General features: G+C 41.9%; 1 protein-coding gene across 1 annotated transcript in view; it reads left to right on the plus strand.

The window, feature by feature from the left end:
- mr (anaphase promoting complex subunit morula) overlaps positions 1 to 18,393 on the plus strand; it is a 226,098-nt gene that overhangs the window by 171,421 nt on the left and 36,284 nt on the right. The window contains exon 8 of the mRNA XM_068394152.1: positions 13,720 to 13,820. Coding sequence (XP_068250253.1) covers positions 13,720 to 13,820 — 101 coding nt within the window. The remainder of the gene's footprint in view (positions 1 to 13,719; positions 13,821 to 18,393) is intronic.

Raw genomic sequence — 18,393 nt, forward strand, 5'->3', positions numbered from 1 at the left:
GTCACGTAATGGAAGTGGGTGCTGCTTTAGGATTGCAACTGTTAAGAATTGATGTTTGAGAGAGGTAATAAGTTGCCTGAAGTTGCAGATATGCTTACAAGGGGCGAATTGTTTTCAATTTGTGGTGCATTTGTGGGTCATCCCATAGCTGGGTGGTCAAGAGTTGCATGTAGCCACATTAACCCTGGATAGGTATTCTCCTCGGACACCCCTTTAAGGGTATACTCGGTCGCGCGCGACCCCGACGCAAAACAAAATTCTTGAAAAATCTGTTTTTGCAGTAACCTCCTTTTTTTTTGCCAAAATGAAATTCAATGAATGCTTAAAACTACTGTAAAGATAAATACTACTCATCTGCAGAAAAACTATTTATTATAAATATTTTTAAAAATTAAGTAGAAAAAAATAGACCTTACATAAAAATTCATAAAAAAAAATTTATACATATATCCATAAATCCTTTTAGGAATTGATTCTTGAATGTTTAGGACACATCTTGATGTATTTTGGATGAAGTCAGACCCATGGAGGTGAAGATCTGAAATGAGAAAAAAAGGGTTAAATTTTTTTGGCCAAAAAAATTTGTCCGAATTTCATGAATTTTTTTGGGTACCCAAATGAAATAGGAAGTGGCTAATTTTTTTAGGGAATAAACATATGTTATCCTAAAATAGAAATATGTAAAAAAATCTTCATTATTTTGTAAATTACATTTATATCAGGGGCCATATCTAAAGGTCATTTTTTGAGTACAGTACTTAGAAATTTCGTAAAAAAAATACACATATATTTAATATAATATGATATTTATGCAGGTAAAAATATACCAAAATATCACAAATTCTATAGGGAACAAAAATATATATAGATAGGGCAACTTACGCTTCGGATATGTCCACAAAATGGCCGCCAACCACACTGACTCAGACTCCCTAATCTGCCACCTGAAATGTAGGAACGGTATGTCAATTTCAAGGTGTTATTTACTAATCTAATTATTCTTGGATATGCATAAAAATTGTATGGTGGGTTGCTGGATGATTGTCGATTATTTTATGACTATAAAATTAGAATTCTGACCCCAAAAAAAATTTTTGAAGGGAAATAAAATCGAAAAAAAAAAAATTGTAAAACAATATATTTTAGCTAAAAGAATTTGATGATATTCAATCAAAAAAGAAGTAAACAAAATTTTCCGACAAATAAACATCTAAATGAATCATTACTCTGTGATAGTTCCTTAGTACGTAGTATTTTTGAAAAAAATGGGAAAAAACGAAAAAGTGGCAATCGCAGGAAAATCGAACACATACCTATATATACGCCATATCTGGCTAAAAAAAAAGATAGGCATGGGTAGCCAGATCATCTAGAAACACTTTCCAACACTATAAAAATATAAGTTTTGCGACACTATTTGCCAATTTCTTACTGTAACATGACTAAGCAAAAAAATGCAAAACAAATAAAAAGGGGCACTCGATGAAAAATGGCAACGTGCTAATGGTGGGCATTTCAGAAAAAAAAAATTTCAGCCACGTGCTAGGCAAACCATCAAGGCACATTTTCCGACAAATAAACATCTAAATGAATCATTACTCTGTGATAGTTCCTTAGTACGTAGTAATTTTGAAAGAAATGGGAAAAAACGAAAAAGTGACAATGGCAGGAAAATCAAACACATACCTATATATATGCCATATCTGGCTAAAAAAAAAGATAGGCATGGGTAGCCAGATCATCTAGAAACACTTTCCAACGCTAAAAAAATAAAAGTTTTGCGACACTACTTGCCAATTTCTTACAGTAACATGACTAAGTAAAAAATGCAAAACAAATAAAAAGGGGCACTCGCGGAAAAATGGCCAACATTCTAATATACGGCATCTCAGATAAAAAAAATTCATGCATGTGGTAGCCCTACCATCAAGACACACTTTCCAACAAATAAACATGAAAAAAATCAATACTATATGGCAATTCCTTACTACGTAGTAAATTTTTACAAATATTGAAAAAAAAACAGAAATTGGCAACCGCAGGAAAATGCCCCACATATCAATATCTACGGCGTATCTGACAAAAACAAAGTCACGCATGGGTAGCCAGATCATCTAGACACACTTTCCAACACTAAAAAAGCAAAAGTTTTGCGACACTATTTGGCAATTTCTTACGGAAAAATGACTTGGCCAAAAAATGAAAAAACTGAAAAAGGGTCACTCGCGGTAAAATGGTCCTTGTGGCGATGAACGGCATTTCAACTAAAAAAAAAATCATGCACGTGGTAGCCAAACCATCCACCAAGACTTTCCACAACTGATAACCTATACAAGTTGCACCATTCTACGACAATTTCATAATACGTAATATCTTTGATAATTATGCAACTTACCTTAGAAGGGTAAACTCGGTCGCGCTCAACCCCGACGCGTCTCAGAAATCTGGGAAGGAGTACAGCTACAGCAATCCATGGTGATGATTAAAGAAGTAATTGAGAGAGTAAAGTTAGGTGATCCTGGTAGAGGAAACAGGTGTGTCCTGAGTGTTGAGCATGGTGTTATGTGGTGTGATCAGCAAAATTGCTATGGGTGTACAGTAGTTTTTTAGATAGATGGAAAGATTGCTGAGGATACTGCTTGGCTTAGAAAAAAGGATGTTTTCAATATTAAACTTACCCGATAATCATGTAGCTGTCAACTCCGTTGCCCGACAGAATTCTATGGAGGGATACGCCAGCTATCACAATACTAGAAGGGGGTGTACTTACCAGCGCCACCTGTGGCCAGGTACTCAATCATTTGTTGTTGACACCTCCTCAATTATTCCTCTGTCGTGCTTCCGGCTAGACGTTCTGGGATACACTTATGGTCTTCGAGTTTATTCATGGATATTTGGTGAAGTATTCTCTTAGATTAACGGCTGTCGCATACTGGAATCCTTTTTATATTAGCTAGATAGCTTTTATATAAATACTGGTTAACGGTTAATGAATTTTTGCTTGTTTTTGGATCACCCTTTGACTAACTCTTTGAAACAAGATGTCTGACGTTTCGCAAGCTCCCTCCCATAGACGATGTAGGTCTTGCAATAGGCGTATTCCGAAGGCCTCGGTAGATCCTCACACCGCTTGTTCTGACTGTAGGGACAGGCCCTGTCTATTAGAAAATCGATGTGAGGAGTGCGCCGGACTTTCGGAATTGGATTTTGTCCGTCTTTTAAAATATTCATCTAAGTTAGAGAGAGGTAGAGTTAGGAGAAGTTCTTCTCACTCTTCTATGTTTTCCTCACCTCATGATCCCCTACCTTTTCCTACCCCTGTAGTGGCTACCCCCGAACCTACTGTGTGCCCTCCGCCTGATATGTCAACTGTTTTGCGTGCTATTCAGGCTTTAGGAGATAAAGTAGAATCAGTGGTAAGTGACCATAAGTCTCTGATGGCCGAGGTTAAAGAACTGAAGGTCAAGAGTGCAGTGGGTGGAATTAGTGCCAGTGCTGTGACGAGTGCTAGTGTCTGTGCAGTGCCAAGTGCTAGTGGTGCCAGTGTGGTGCGTGAGGATTTTTCTGTGCGAGCCAGTCGTCCTCCCAGTCCGGGACCTCTTGCAAGCTCCCATGCCCAGGGGAGAAGCAATGTCGAAGGGCTTAAGGGTTCGACAGGCCTTGTTAGGCGCACAGAATTATCCTCGGTGGTTGCGGGCGTGTCTTCCTTAGACCGTCACTCCCACCTGCAGACGATTGAGCCCGTCTTCTCGTCCGCTGATCAACATGCAGGGAAGAAACGTTGGTCTCAGGTCTCGAGACCGCTTAAACGGAGAGTTCAGTCAGCGAGTGCTCAGCCAGGTTGTAGTCATTGGCTCAGCTCCGACTCGCCTCAGTCATCGGTCGACTGTACTCCGCCCAAGAGGAGTAAGGTTCTGCCTATACAGAGCCCGACTGTGACTTTACCTCAGTCTGTTATCGTTTCTGCCGACCCCAAGTGGACCCTGCTTCAGTCCATGCAAGCTCAGCTTTCGGACTTGATGCGTGAGTGTCGGGCTGAGAGTGTTGCACCTCCTCCTCCGCCTACACTCCCTCCACCTGTTCTCGCTCCGCCTGTGCTCGCCCAGCCTGCACCTGCTCCGCCTGGTCGCAGCACCATCTGCCAGGCGTACGATGTTGAGCCACTTTCGGAGTTTGCTGTTCCCAGTGTTGTTCAGCCTCAGCCTTCTTTAAGGCAACCCTTGCTTTGGGATCAGGAGAGTTATTCCACTCTTCCTCCTCCTCCCCTTGCTGCTCCACCAGTGGTGCAACTCTCGGTTGGGGTACAACAACCTCTCCCCTCCGTGAGTCTGTCTGCTCAACCATCGCTGCAGCGAGCTCAACCCTCCTCTAGGCAAGCTCCTCTACACCCTGGACTTGCGCCTCAGGAGCCTCAGCTTGCGAGAACTTTACCTTGTTCTGCGCAGCCTCAACCTCTTCATGCTCCACTCATCTCACAGGAACAGGAACGGACTACTCCGCCTCCGTCCTCCGCTCAGCTTGTGCAATCCTTGGGTTCAACTCTTGCTAGGAGTCAACCTCCTTCACCCATGCGCCTGCCTTCTGCTTCGTCTGTTGTTCAGCCTATGCAGTCTGAGCCTCAGGTTTTCCCTCAAGATGAGGAAACCTCTGTTATTGTTCCTACCCGTTCTGACTCTGCGGTTCAGCATTCTGGTCCTATCGCTTCGCTACCCTCTGCTGATGAAGTGTCGGATGATGAGGAGGCACACCTTGATCCCTCATCAGACGTGGAGGAGTCTAAGCTTTCTCCATTGTCTATTGATTTTCGAAAGGTCTTGGCTCTACTCAGGGAGATTTACCCAGACCACTTCGTCTCTGCTATTCCCCGCTCTCCTCCATCTGAGTTTTCGCTGGGCGTACAACAAGCTAAGTCCAACTATACTAAGCTTGTCCTAGCTAGATCCTCCAAGAGGGCTTTAAGGATCTTAGGGGAGTGGCTTCAGTCTAAACAACACCTTGGCAAGACTTCCTTCATGTTCCCTCCAACGAAGCTCGCTTCGAAAGGTTGCGTTTGGTATGCCACAGGGGAAGCACCAGGCTTGGGAGTACCTGCCTCTGCCCAGGCTGACTTCTCAAGTCTGGTGGACTCGCCTAGGAGGACTGCGATGAGACGCTCGAAGGTTTGTTGGACCTTCTCAGACCTGGATCATCTTCTGAAAGGGTTGTTCAGAGCTTTCGAAATGTTCAACTTTCTCGACTGGTGCCTGGGAGCCCTCAGCAAGAAAACCTCTCCTGCGGACAAAGATTCTGCCATGCTAATTATGTCCTGCATGGATAAGGCCATCAGAGATGGATCGGGTGAGCTAGCGTCGTTATTTGTATCAGGGGTGTTGAAGAAAAGGGAACAACTGTGTACCTTCCTCTCCGCGAGCATTACACCGTGCCAACGGTCACAACTCCTTTTTGCTCCACTCTCAAAGTTCCTCTTTCCCGAGGAGCTAGTGAAGGACTTGTCGGCTGCCCTGATACAGAAGGACACGCACGATCTTGTAGCCTCATCGGCTCGTAAGTCTAAGGTTACCACCTCTGTCCCCAAGACTTATCGCTCCCCAGTGGCTGATACCCCGGCTACGAGGTTCATACCGCCCTTTCGTGGTAGAGCCCCCAGCCGAGGAAGCTCCCGTCCAGACTCTCACAGGGGCAAGTCTAGGAAAGGACCCAGGACATCTAAGGGAAAGAACTGACTCTCAGATTCTCCAGACAACAGTAGGAGTCAGACTCAAGATCTTCTGGCGAGCCTGGGAGAAGAGAGGTGCAGACGCACAGTCTGTCAGTTGGCTGAGGTACGGTTACAGGATTCCATTCTGCCTCAAACCGCCTCTGACCACATCGCCCATCAACCTCTCTCCCAACTACAAAGAAGAGGACAAGAGGCTAGCATTGCAACAGGAGGTGTCGCTACTTGTGCAGAAGAAGGCAGTGGTTATAGTCCGGGACCATCAATCCCCGGGCTTCTACAACCGTCTCTTTCTTGTGGCCAAGAAGACAGGAGGTTGGAGACCGGTGCTGGACGTCAGCTCTCTCAACGAGTATGTCACCAAGCAGACGTTCACAATGGAGACGACCAAGTCGGTCTTAGCAGCGGTCAGACAGGAGGACTGGATGGTCTCGTTGGACTTGAAAGATGCATACTTTCACGTTCCCATTCATCCAGACTCCCAACCTTTCCTGAGATTCGTTTTCGGAAAGGTTGTCTATCAGTTCCAAGCCCTGTGTTTTGGCCTAAGCACAGCTCCTATGGTCTTTACTCATCTGATGAGGAATGTAGCGAAATTCCTGCACTTATCGAACATCAGAGCCTCCCTCTACCTAGACGACTGGCTGTTGAGAGCCTCCACGAGTCGTCGTTGTCTGGAGAACCTCTCTTGGACTTTAGATCTAATCAGAGACCTAGGTCTATTAGTCAATATAGAGAAATCTCAACTCATTCCCTCCCAATCCATTGTGTACCTGGGAATGGAGATTCAGAGTCGGGATTTTCGGGCTTTTCCATCGGCCCCCAGGATAAACCAAGCCCTAGAGTGCATCATGAGCATGCTGAAGAGGAGCAATTGCTCAGTGAGACAGTGGATGAGTCTCACAGGGACCCTCTCATCACTGGCCCTGTTTGTCGAGCTAGGGAGACTCCACCTCCGCCCTCTTCAATTCCATCTTGCGGCTCATTGGGACAAGGGCTCGACTCTAGAAGCAGTCTCTATCCCTATCAACCAAGAGATGAAGACCACTCTCCTGTGGTGGAAGCACAATCTCCTTCTCAAGGAGGGTCTATCATTGGCCATCCAGACCCCCCATCTTCATCTCTTCTCGGATGCATCGGACTCGGGCTTGGGTGCGACCTTGGACGGACGGGAATGCTCAGGAGTATGGAACAAGGAACAAGGATTACTCCACATCAACTGCAAGGAACTGTTAGCAGTTCATCTTGCCCTGTTGAACTTCAAGTCCCTCCTGCTAGGCAAAGTGGTGGAGGTGAATTCAGACAACACCACAGCCTTGGCTTACATCTCCAAGCAAGGAGGGACCCATTCGAGGAGCCTTTACGAGATCGCAAGGGACCTCCTCATTTGGTCAAGAGGTCTAAACCTCACACTGGTCACGAGGTTCATCCAGGGCGATATGAATGTTTCAGCGGATCGCCTCAGCAGAAGGAATCAGGTCATTCCCACGGAATGGACCCTCCACAAGAGTGTGTGCAACAGACTTTGGACCTTGTGGGGTCAACCTACCATAGATCTGTTTGCCACCTCCATCACCAAGAGACTTCCGCTTTATTGTTCCCCTGTTCCAGACCCTGCAGCGGTTCATGTGGATGCTTTTCTTCTGAACTGGTCCCATCTCGACCTGTACGCATTCCCTCCGTTCAAGATTATAAACAAAGTTCTGCAGAAATTCGTCTCGCACGAAGGGACACGGCTGACGCTGGTTGCTCCCCTTTGGCCTGCAAGAGAATGGTACACAGAGGTACTTCAATGGCTAGTCGACTTCCCCAGGACTCTACCTCTAAGAGTGGACCTTCTACGTCAACCACACGTAGACAGGTTACACCCAAACCTCCACGCTCTTCGACTGACTGCCTTCAGACTGTCGAAAGATTCGCTAGAGCTAGAGGCTTTTCGAAGGAGGCAGCCAGTGCGATTGCCAGAGCTAGAAGAATTTCCACTCGTAGAGTCTACCAGTCTAAGTGGGAGGTCTTCCGAAGCTGGTGTAGAGCCAATTCAATATCCTCTACCAATACCTCTGTGATCCAAATAGCTGACTTCCTTCTTCATCTTAGGAATGAGAGATCCCTTTCAACACCTACGATTAAAGGGTATAGGAGCATGTTGGCCTCAGTTCTCCGCCACAGGGGTTTGGACCTGTCTTCCAACAAGGACCTTCAAGACATTCTCAAGTCTTTTGAGACGTCTAAAGAACGTCGTCTTTCCACTCCAGGCTGGAATCTAGGCGTAGTCTTAAGGTTCCTTATGACATCTAGGTTCGAACCTCTCCAGTCAGCTTCCTTCAAGGATCTTACCCTCAAGACTGCTTTTCTCGTTTGCCTTGCAACAGCTAAGAGAGTCAGTGAGGTTCATGCCTTCAGCAAGAACATTGGTTTCACAACCGAATCAGCAACATGTTCTTTTCAGCTTGGATTCCTAGCAAAGAACGAGCTTCCTTCACGTCCTTGGCCTAGATCGTTCGAAATACCTAGCCTCTCCAACATGGTAGGTAACGAACTAGAGAGAGTTCTTTGCCCTGTCAGAGCTCTCAAATATTATCTGAAGAGGTCTAAACCTATTCGAGGACAGTCAGAAGCCTTATGGTGTGCCATCAAGAAACCCTCGAGACCCATGTCCAAGAATGGGCTTTCGTACTATATAAGGCTTCTGATCAGAGAAGCACATTCTCACTTAAAGGAGGAAGACCTTGCATTGCTGAAGGTAAGGACCCACGAAGTAAGAGCTGTAGCTACTTCGTTGGCCTTTAATAAAAACCGTTCTCTGCAGAGCATTATGGATGCAACCTATTGGAGGAGCAAGTCAGTGTTTGCATCATTTTATCTGAAAGATGTCCAGTCTCTTTACGAGAACTGCTACACCCTGGGACCATTCGTAGCAGCGAGTGCAGTAGTAGGTGAGGGCTCAGCCACTACATTCCCTTAATCCCATAACCTTTTTAACCTTTCTCTTGAATACTTTTATTGTTGTTTTTATGGTTGTTACGGTAGGCTAAGAAGCCTTCCGCATCCTTGGATTTGGCGGGTGGTCTATTCATTCTTGAGAAGCGCCTGGGTTAAAGGTTTGGTAGAGGTCCTTTAGTAGGGTTGCAACCCCTTGTACTTTGGCACCTTTGGGTTGATTCAGCCTCCAAGAGGAACGCTGCGCTCAGTAAGGAAGACGAACTTTAAATAAAAGGCAGAGTAACGGTTCTATTCGACTTCCTTACCAGGTACTTATTATTTCATTGTTATTTGAGATAACTGTTATATGAAATATGGGATACTTAGCTATCCTTTAATCATGTACACTGGTTTTCACCCACCTCCCTGGGTGTGAATCAGCTACATGATTATCGGGTAAGTTTAATATTGAAAAATGTTATTTTTATTAATAAAATAAATTTTTGAATATACTTACCCGATAATCATGATTTAATCGACCCTCCCTTTCCTCCCCAGAGAGAACCAGTGGACCGAGGAATAATTGAGGAGGTGTCAACAACAAATGATTGAGTACCTGGCCACAGGTGGCGCTGGTAAGTACACCCCCTTCTAGTATTGTGATAGCTGGCGTATCCCTCCATAGAATTCTGTCGGGCAACGGAGTTGACAGCTACATGATTATCGGGTAAGTATATTCAAAAATTTATTTTATTAATAAAAATAACATATTTCAACCAAATCAATGTTGCCAAACTAGAGGCTGTTTTGAAAGGGGTAAATATAGCCATTAGATGGGGTCTGGAGGCAATAAAGGTGAAGACTGACTCTGCAACTGTTGGAGCATGGTTGAAATCTGTAGCAAGTGCTGAGAAGTGTCCACACAAAGAGGGTTGAGGGTGCAGAAATGATGATTAATAGACGTTTGGGTACATTGAAGCAATTGATTACAGAGTTTGGTTTGAATATTGTGGTTCAGATGGTGCCTACAAAGAAGAATAAAGCTGATATTTTGGCAAGAATCAAGAATTGGTTGAGAAACAATGAAGTTCAGCATGCACTTTTCTCTGCAGGTGCTGTAGTTGATATAACAGAGTTGCATACTAAACACCATATGGGAATTGACAGAACACTATATTTAGCCAAAAACTTGGACTCTGAAGTTTCCAGAGAATGTGTGAAGAAAGCAGTTCAATGTTGTGATCGTCAGTCCATTGATCCTACACCTGTGATGCACACAGGAGATGAATTAAGTGTTGAAAGAAAATGGCAGCTATTGATGTCATTCAATACAGACAGATACCCTATTTATCAGTGGTGGATTGTGGTCCAGGTTATTTTGCAATATGGAGGCAGTTAAAGGGAGAAGATGCTCAAGAAATATCTGCCGAGTTGAATAGCATCTTTTTGGAAAGAGGGCCAGTTAATGAACTATTACTGGATTAGTACAGCATTTAGGTCACAGTGTTCAGATATGTTGTCGGGTTAGAACATTGTTAGGATGTTTCGGGCTACTTATTGACCAGGAGGAAATGGAATAGTTGAAAGACACCATAGGACCATCAAGGCTAATGCAGAGAGGAGAGGAGTTAGTCCTATAGAAGCAGTATTTTGGTACAAAAGCACACTTAAGATCTGGACTGGATGAATTATCTGTTCCACTTCTTTTGGTGTACAGATATGAGTGGAGGTATCCTTCAGTAGTCCCAATAGAGAAGATACCAGCCAAGAAAAACCCCTTTCAATGAAGATGGGAGAAATGTGGTTGAAGCCCCATAACGCCTGTTGTACTACTCAATGGCGTAAAGGGACTGTTATTCATGTGAACTCTGAACAACATTTCCGTTGATGGAATGCTAAGGCATGTGTTGGATGGGCGACCTGTTATAGTTCCAGCTTTCCCATTTGATGGCTCGAGCAAAATGTCAAGTGATGATTCAGTCTCAGAAGAATCAGTGGAACCACAAGTGAGTGTTCAAAGAGAAACGGGAGAGAATGAGCATCCACAGAGGAATAGAAAACCTTCAGTATGGTTGGCTGATTATGTTGTGTGAGTATGTGTCTGTGTGTGTCATGTGCGTATGTGTACCAGGTGTGTGTGTGTGTGTGATGTATGTTGATCCTAAGATCAGGTGGGCATGTTGTATGATTAATGTATTTTAGGATTTTTTTTGTAATTCAACTTGGAAAACTCTGCCGCAATGACGAGGAAGTCAGCTCATTTACACCTGTAGGAGTTGTCGGAAAATACTGTAGCAGTGATGAGGGAGACGGATCGTTTACACTTGTAGGAGTTGTCAGGTAGTTGTTGTCTAGGTGAAATGCTTGCCCCGGGGCTCCAAGGCTGTGAGTAGGTGGCGTAGAACCTTTCCTGCTATTTTCCTCGTTGGTTGGTGAGTTGCAATTTGAAGGTCATCCATTACTCCGTCAAAGATGTTAACTACAGTTACATTATAATCATTGTGTCAATGCATGTAACCCCAATTCCCCCCTCCCCCCAAAAAAAAACAGCTGTTTTGTTTGTATTTTAATCATCGTATGATTTTTTCTACTTACACAGTAGTTTGGAAGGATTGACTTAACATATAATATGCTCAATATAGTAATATACTGTAGTTGTGTGATTAAGTAAAATGAAAATAATAATTTTATTTTTACACTAAGTAAAATCGCTTTTCTTCAACTAGGACCGTTTACAAATTCTGCCAAAAGATGCTTGCATTTTTCCAAATTATAAACTTTGTTAAAAGTCACAATTTTTTTTACACATCCTAAACAGAAATATAGATAATTTTATAAACTTAAAACTTAAATATCTTAGTAATAATTGTTTCTTTTAAAGAAACTTTATTAAAACAGCATTCGACTACACCAGCTGATTCTCTCTATCTCTCTCTCTCTCTCTCTCTCTCTCTCTCTCTCTCTCTCTCTCTCTCTCTATCTCTCTCTCTCTCTCTCTCTCTTGTAGCTTAGAATATCTGATTGTGTCAGTTGGCAACTACTTTTAGGAAACATTATTGCATTCTAGAAAAATTACGAATATTTGAATAGTTAATTGTGCTTTAATAAAACTTTAATGTACTTTGTTTTAAATTTTGGGTTTATTTTTAGAATAGAATATTACTGACTTTATTTCATTTAAGGTTGTTGTGATCAGATCACTTGATGTGAAGCTGTTTACAAATAACAGAGTATTGTTTGTTATATTTCTTAACTTATTCAAAACATCTATATACTGTAGTTAATCCAGTATTACATAAGCACCAATGTGTTAATAAGCTATGATAATTTTCATAAAGTAGATTACATCATTATTACTCTCTCTCTCTCTCTCTCTCTCTCTCTCTCTCTCTCTCTCTCTCTCTCTCTCTCTCTCTCTCTCTCTCTCTCTCTCTCTCTCTCTCTCTCTCTCTCTCTCTCTCTAACAAATGAAATTTTTTTTTTCCACAGTCTCGATTAGATACTCGCTGACGGAGCCACAATAAATAATTTCCTAAGCTTTATAATCGAGCAGCACAGAGCCAAAAACCATAAAATATTATTCGTAGGAAAGAGTTCACTTTATGTGATTCAACTCAACAGTACAAGTAAATAAGATATGAGAGAAGTATTTCAAATAAAACTTGATGTTAGTATGCCAATTGGAAAACGATAGATCAAGTAATAATTGTTTCTTTTAGGAAATATGAAATATTCATGGGTAGCATGCCTTAATGATAAGTTATTTGATCCGAAAATTGAGGTTGACGGCGGACTACGCAGGATTGATCAGCTGATTTGGAAAAGTATTAATATAAACAATGGAAAAGATTATAATTCGCTGTTTTCATTTATAATTAGGATACTAAAATGTGAATATTACATGTAATAGTATTGGATACAGTTAAGTGAAACAACACCTTAATCAAAATCCAGTTTATTTCAAATATATCTGTATTTTTTACCATTGTAAATGGATATAGTGTACAGCAAGAGATATGTAAGTGGCGCGAAGCTCTCCCAGTATAAAGGAGTGGAGGCAATTTGAAATCATCACGCTGCTAGAGTTTTTATTGCGAACTTGTTATTTATCATTCAATGGGTATGTATTGCGGTTCTCTGTGTCACGTGTAAGTGAAACCGCAAAGGGAGTATTCACATTAAAAGAGGCTTGACTGTATCTTGAACGCAGTGCAGCAGCTCGTCCACGTGTGCCAGAGCTTTTGGAGGGTCAAGAGGAGGGTCACAAAGAATACTATCTCATCATGGATTCTTAGGGTCAGCGATCATGCACTGAATTGTGAACATCCTCCCACTCGACAACCTAGAGCTCATGACGTTAAGGGCATAAGCACGTCCTTGGCTTTTAAACGCAACTACTCTGTGGCACAGGTGTTACAAGTTGGTGTGTGGAAGCATCGGACAACCTTCACCGCTTACTACCTGCAACATGTGACCCATAGGAACATGGATACGTTTTCCATTGGTCCTGAGGAGGCTGCACAACATATGTTTTGAGAAATACCTCAGGCTCCTTGATGGACAAGTAGCAGATGGTTGAGGGCATTGGTTACCAGGGATTAGCCTGTAAGAATGCTAAGAATGACTGGATTTTTTTCTTTTCCTTCATTTTCCCCCTTTTTTTAGGAACAACACCATGGGGCCTATGCACGCTGAAATAGTTTTCTTTTTTCCTTACAAACCTGTAGCCATTTATACAATTTGGCCCACCATCACCTGTCCCCAAGAAATCCTCCCGAGCTAACTAGCAGTAGGGTGCTTTATACCTTGCTAGTAGGTCTTATGGCTAGTGTCAGCTTCGCTGAAGATATAATCCCTAATAAATAGCTACAAGTTTGCATGTTAGGGTAAATACAGTTTACTTCCAAATCTGTCATGTTGTTGGAGTCTTACATTGCTGAGTGATAGTGTTCAAGTGTATTGTGGCCTTCAAGATCTTATTGATGACTATTATGAGTAATTTTTAGTTGTGTATTAAATTCTTAAACCAACCACTGTATATAGAAGGTTCTTTAAGATCTCATTCTGTATACTTACCACAGAGTATCCCGAGTCACAGCCTGCACTGGACGACATAAGGGAGTGTCTTGATAGAACACATCTGAGAGACCGTCTGGTAGAGTCCCTGCGTTCTGCTATACAAGTAAGACCTGTATGATTTGATTGCTATGATTAAGTGTTACTCTGATGCTTTTGTTGACAACAACTTATAATAATTTATGCCAATGATTATTTTTGTTTTTCAAAGTATAAAATCTGTGTAATCATCTCAAATATTGAAAGAAAACTTCTGATAATTTTTCGTAATATTGTATGATGCATTGAGCATGTTTTTATTTTTCACTTTTATCGTATTAGACAAGGATAAGATCTATATAATGTAGATAAAAAAAAACGAATAAAAGATGGAAATGGTAATTTTGAATTCAAATTATTTGACCACAATGGTAGGTGTGTAGCTCAAGTTAAGTGTCACAAATGGACACAAGATACAGGAACAAACTATGGATTAATAAATGATTTGATACAAAGGTACGTAAACCCCAGGAAGTGAATATAACAGACTAAGAGATAGACTTCTATAATGAAAATAAAACAAATGGCAGAAATTTGAGGTAATAATTTTAAGGATTTCAGAGAAAAGGCTTAGAACAGTCTGATACTGTTGTTATTATTATTATTATTATTATTATTATTATTATTATTATTATTATTATTATTATTATTATTATTATTATTACTACTTGCTAAACTACAACCCTAGTTGGAAAAGCAGGATGCTTTAAGCCCAGGGGCTCCAACAGGGAAAAATAACCCTGTGAGAAAAGGAAAAAAAGAAAAAGAAAATATTCTGAAGAACAGTAACATTGAAATAAATAAATGTCTCCTATATAAACTATAAAAACTTTTAACAAAACAAGAGGAAGAGAAATAAGTTAGAATAGTGTGCCCGAATGTACCCTTGAGCAAGAGAATTCTAACCCAAGACAGTGGAAGACCATGGTACAGAGGCTATGGCACTACCCAAGAATAGAGAACAATGGTTTGATTTTGGAATGTCCTTCTTGTAGAAGAGCTGCTTAACATAGCTAAAGAGTCTCTTCTACCCTTAGCAAGAGGAAAGTGGCCACTGAACAATTACAGTGCTTGTAGTTAACCCCTTAAGAGAAGAAATCTTTTGGTAATCTCAGTGTTGTCAGGTGTATGAGGACAGGAAAATATGTAAAGAATAGGCTAGACTATTCGGTGTATGTGTAGGCAAAAAAAAATGAACTGTAACCAGAATGAAGGATCCAGTGTAGCACTGTCTGGCCAGTCAGAGGACCCCCATAACTCTCTAGTGGTATTATATCAACTGGTGGCTGGTGCCCTGGCCAACCTACTACCTATACTGTACTTAATTCCTTCAGCTTGGCACTGGCTGTGTCTTTTGATCACCTTCCCTGCTGGAGAAGCTCATTTGATGGCATTTGAAGGATCACTGGTCAGTCTCTAGGGATCCGTCAAATTATCCTGTCCAAAAGAGACAGGACGCTTGAGCCCATCTTCCTGAGGGTAAATGAGGAAGACTTCCTGACATGCAACTGTTCTCAAATGTGTCGAAGGAGAGGGGGTTGCCCTAGATGTGGTCAGTGGAAGTACTGTACTTCTGCTCTTCTCCGTCCTGAAAAGCAAGCAGTATTGATGCGTCAGACTTCTTTCATAGGGAAGTAAAAGGAGCAGAATTCTCTAGATCAGTATTTATGTTTCAGGACGGTGCTAGGTTCAGAGGCACTACTAACACAAGTCTCACATACGCAACAAGCAGATTTATATGTGCTATTAGTGAGAATCCTGGAAGGGAGTAATGCTGTCAGTGCACCTCATGCGATGCGCTGTAGGCATTACTGAACGGCCTTTGCATAGTCCCTTTGGTCCCTATTTGTACCTACTTTACTGTTTCTACATTCCTAATTTTCTTCCTTCTCTCTGTGTAACCTCTCTTGACTTATACATCATGGCACAACTGTGAGGTTTTCCTCCTAGTTGTGCCTAGTTTCTGAATAGCCTCCCAGGCCACGGCACCAGGCCACATTGCCCAAATTAATAAATCCATCCATCCAAGACAAGGAAGCACATTCAGTGAGACAAAGGCTTGATCAACTAAGAATCGTAAGAGCAGGATACACAGGAATGAATGTCACCAGTCCATAGCGCAGACGCGCAGCATAGTTTTTAGCCACCTGTTGCGAGGTGCAGCTGTTCCTGTGCCCCTTTGAGCCTTCAAACATTACAACATTAATAAGTAAAGGGCTCTATTTTGAATTCACTCTGGATCAGTATGGTAATGTCGCAAAGTTGATGCCTTATCAAGAATCACAAGCATGTACAGTACTATATTGTGATCTCTTCCTTCCTACTGGGTACATTTTTCTGCAATGGCCTCGTTACAAATTTTTTATTTGTTGATCTATGTAGCATAAAATCAAACTGCCAATATTTCTCAGTCTTTCTGCTATCACTGTAGGGGAATTTGAGCTCTAGGATCCTGAACTAATCCCTTCCTATATTTCTTTATGCTTCATCTGATTATACACACTTACATATAATCATATACTGTACACATAATCATATACAGTACTGTAGAGTCATTTTGTTCTCGGACAAAATATTTTCATTGGTAAAATTCTTGTAACTAACTGTAATGCAAATTTTATACAAAGAATACTACACCCACAATTTGCAGAGTGAAAGTAATATTCAGACCCCCAACAAAACAGTCTTATTGATTACCTAAATCAATTAAACTACTGAATGTAAACAATTCTTGATACAATAAAGTTAATACATTAAATATTCTTCTGTCTCAATGAACTTAATTCAAGCAATGCTCACAAGTTTGGCATAAGCATATTACACACTTAGTGACTTTTATGTTACAAATGTAAATTTTGTTCCATAGGAAATATGACTTCCAAGGTAAACAAACCAAAATAACAAATTTGGAGTAATTTGTATTTTTCCTAGCATACAAACCTGAAGCTCCTTATAGGGGTATTACTTTGGTGTAGGTGAAAGATTAGCCATGATAATTTTAGTAGGGGGTATCTACCCCATTCGCTAGTTAGCGGGTGGGGGTGCGGTAGACTGGCTACCCCGCTCACTCACACCTCTCGGCTGAGTAACCACTTTACTTTCTGGTAGGACGTCTCAGGGGACAGGGTGGCGGCCCAATTTGCATAAATATCTTAAGGTTTGTATGCTAGGAAATATACAAATTACTTCCAAATTTGTTATTTGGTCCGACGCAAATACAAACCCTCCGCTATGTATAGGGGTGACTTACTCTTAGGAGGGGGGAAATCTTCACCAACTGGCCTTGGTCATGATCCAGGGTTCTATCTATTTCGATCTATGATCGATTGTAGAAGGAATCCTACCCTCGCTAAAATCAAGTGCCGATATGAGGAAATGCACTGATAGCGGCCTGCAGAAGCTTGTGTGTGACTGAAGCTAGCAGTATGGCTTGTCTTTAACAACTCTAGTACAAGGCTTAGAGTTCTTAAGACTTATCCAATACCCTCTCTCAATGAGGTATTGGGAACGTAACAAAGTATTATTCTATACTTAGGAGGCACAAGGGAAATGAGTCTTACAAGCACTGAGGTGAGGTTAGCTATGCTGAAGATTGCGAAGCTTTTTTCCCCAGAGGGAAAAAGGTGAAAGGAAGAAAGGAACCAGTCATTCTTACTCATTCACCCCAGACTAACCCGAGTTTCCTCAGCCCTCAACCCTCTACTACTTATCCATCAACGAGCTTGAGGTGATTAGATCATTTGTTGTGTGACCACCACAGGACCAATGGAAAAGGTCTCCATGTTCTTGTGGGTTACGTCTTTGCAGGTGGTAGGCAATGGAGGTCGATTGACCCTTCTACATGCCCACTAGCAGTACCTGTGCCACAGAATAGTTTTCTTGAACACCAGGGATGTAGCAACGCTACTGACGTCATGAGCTCTGGGTCATTAGGATGGAGGAGGGTCTGGATTGAGAGCAAAATCAATTGCCTTTCGATCCATTAGGGAAGGAAATCCTTGTAACCCTCCTCTTGTCTTTCCCCGTGTTGGCCAACAGTGCTGACACACGGGTGCGAGCTGCTCCTCACTGGGCAAAACCCCAGTGGGATTGGGTCTTTGGTTAAAGAATGAAGACACTCTATCCAGAATGGGCTGAACCTAGGTTACAGCACACTGGGATTTTGAGTCTTGGCAATCATCTCGGGGATGCTGCTGAGAATTACTTATCCCCATCTCCTAGAGTAGATGTCAGAAGATAGATATACAACTCACTAACTCTCTTGGCCGAAGCCAAAGTGAATAGAAAAGCTGTCTTCCATGTAAGGAAGCTATCTGTTGTTTGGCGTAAAGGTTCGTAGAGAGGGGCCTTCAGAGATTGATTGATTGATTGATTTGAGGTTTTCTGGACCCAAACTGCGTTCCCAGGAGAATGAATGACCCGAACCGCGTTCCCAGGAGACAGTGACTGAATGAATGAATGATTGATTTGAAGTTTTCTGGCATCCTGACATCGAAGGTCATTGACGCCGATAGCTTTTATTATAAATACAGATTAAAAGAATATTCAATTAAAACCAGAAAAGTTAATAGCATTGAGAAGACCTGCTTCTGATATAGATTTGAAAATGCCACTAGCATTGTATGACACATTATGTATAA

This window comes from Palaemon carinicauda, chromosome 19 (genome assembly GCF_036898095.1).
Source record: "Palaemon carinicauda isolate YSFRI2023 chromosome 19, ASM3689809v2, whole genome shotgun sequence".
Taxonomy (NCBI): Eukaryota; Metazoa; Arthropoda; class Malacostraca; order Decapoda; family Palaemonidae; genus Palaemon; species Palaemon carinicauda.